Consider the following 1,466-nt stretch of genomic DNA (forward strand, 5'->3'; position numbering starts at 1 on the left):
CCCAACCCCTCTTCTGGCCTACACTCCATTTCTTGTATGCATAAATAAATAAAAATAAATCTTTTTTAAAAAGATAAAATTTTAAAAATTAGCTTAATCTTGAATCTCAAAATCACTGCCAATCAGTAACAAATAACTCCTGTTTTTTTCCAAATACAAATTCAGTACGAAGAGGCTATCTACATCTCAATTAGCCATTTGTGCCATGTGCTATTTATAAAAAAATCAGTTACTCTAAGTAGCTTTATTAATAATAATGACAATGCTAGTAAAAGAATCAGCATCAGTAGCTACTATTTACTGAGTGTTCACCAAGGTGCTAGCAAATTAAGAAATGTTTTATATGTGTTACCTCACTTAATCCTTACTATAAAATCTTGATAAGAAAACAAGATTAGAAAAGTTAAATTAACATGCCCAAGACCACACAGCCGAGTAGAGCTCAGATTCTAACTAGGATTAGCATCTGTTCCAAATTGCCCAGGAGAGTATCCTGGTACATGATCATCAGTGCCCTCAAAGGACCTCAAAAAAGATGATAGATTTCATAGTCATCCTGTGGCTAAGTGACAGTGAAGCCTGTGCTCAAGTACTAATCTCCTAGGAAAGCAAAAGGGTGGCATGGCACAGCTATTGGTACAAGCAGCTCCACAGAGAATATCCAGCTCTTAGGATGTCTGATTTCTTTTATATATAATTCATATATATAGTTTATATACAGGAAACAGGAAGTCAGGGTAATTTCAGTTCCTCAGGCATTTTATTACCTGTCCCAGTAATGCCATGAGACGAGATGGAGGCACCACACTGACTTCTCCCGCCAAGGCCTGAGCAATTGCTGCTCTTCTCTTCTCTTTACTACTTCCGTCTGGGTATGCCTGAAAAAGGAGCGGGGTAGCATCGTTTCTAAAAAGCAGCTAGGACATGTAAGTATGTTTACTTAAAGACAACAATCAAGAAGACATACTCGACAAGGAAAACATGAAAAATGCTAATCAGTTAGGATCAGTTTAATCAATTAGTTCTTAAAACAACTTCTCAACTCTACACTTTTCCATTTCAAAAGTATAAGCTAGGAAAGAACTGAGGTAAGCCAATTCACACTGTTATTTCTAAAGAACCCCAGAAAAATATGTCAACTACAGTAGTCTTTCTAGTTTTTCAAAAATCTGCAGAGCTAAGTTTATATTCCTTGGTAAATTCTTTCAGTCAATGAACTTTCAGATCAGAAGTTCTTCACCATCTCTAACTTAAAGTCTGTCTTGATTATTCCGTATCTGTGATTTTACTTTGCACTATTCAATGCCTATTAAATTCTTCCTCCTCCGATAAGCCAGAAAGAGAAAGAAAAATACCGGATGGTTTCACTCATAGCAGGAGTATAATGGACCAGGTGAGAAAATAACAAAAATAATGAACAACCATATACCAGAGACATTTTGTGTGGGTGGAGTGGGGAATGGGAT

The 1,466-nt window shown here is 36.2% G+C and overlaps 1 protein-coding gene across 1 annotated transcript in view; it reads right to left on the reverse strand.

Moving 5' to 3' along the window:
* The window catches only part of SMU1 (smu-1 suppressor of mec-8 and unc-52 homolog (C. elegans)), a 19,141-nt gene extending 18,267 nt beyond the window's left edge, over positions 1-874 (reverse strand). The window contains exon 1 of the mRNA XM_012721649.1: positions 768-874. Within this exon, the coding sequence (XP_012577103.1) occupies positions 768-785 (18 nt within the window). The 5' untranslated portion in view covers positions 786-874. The remainder of the gene's footprint in view (positions 1-767) is intronic.
* Between the last annotated feature and the right edge of the window lie 592 nt (positions 875-1,466).

Source organism: Condylura cristata, unplaced genomic scaffold, assembly GCF_000260355.1.
Source record: "Condylura cristata isolate star-nosed mole 26May11 unplaced genomic scaffold, ConCri1.0 scaffold00006, whole genome shotgun sequence".
NCBI classification, from domain to species: domain Eukaryota; kingdom Metazoa; phylum Chordata; class Mammalia; order Eulipotyphla; family Talpidae; genus Condylura; species Condylura cristata.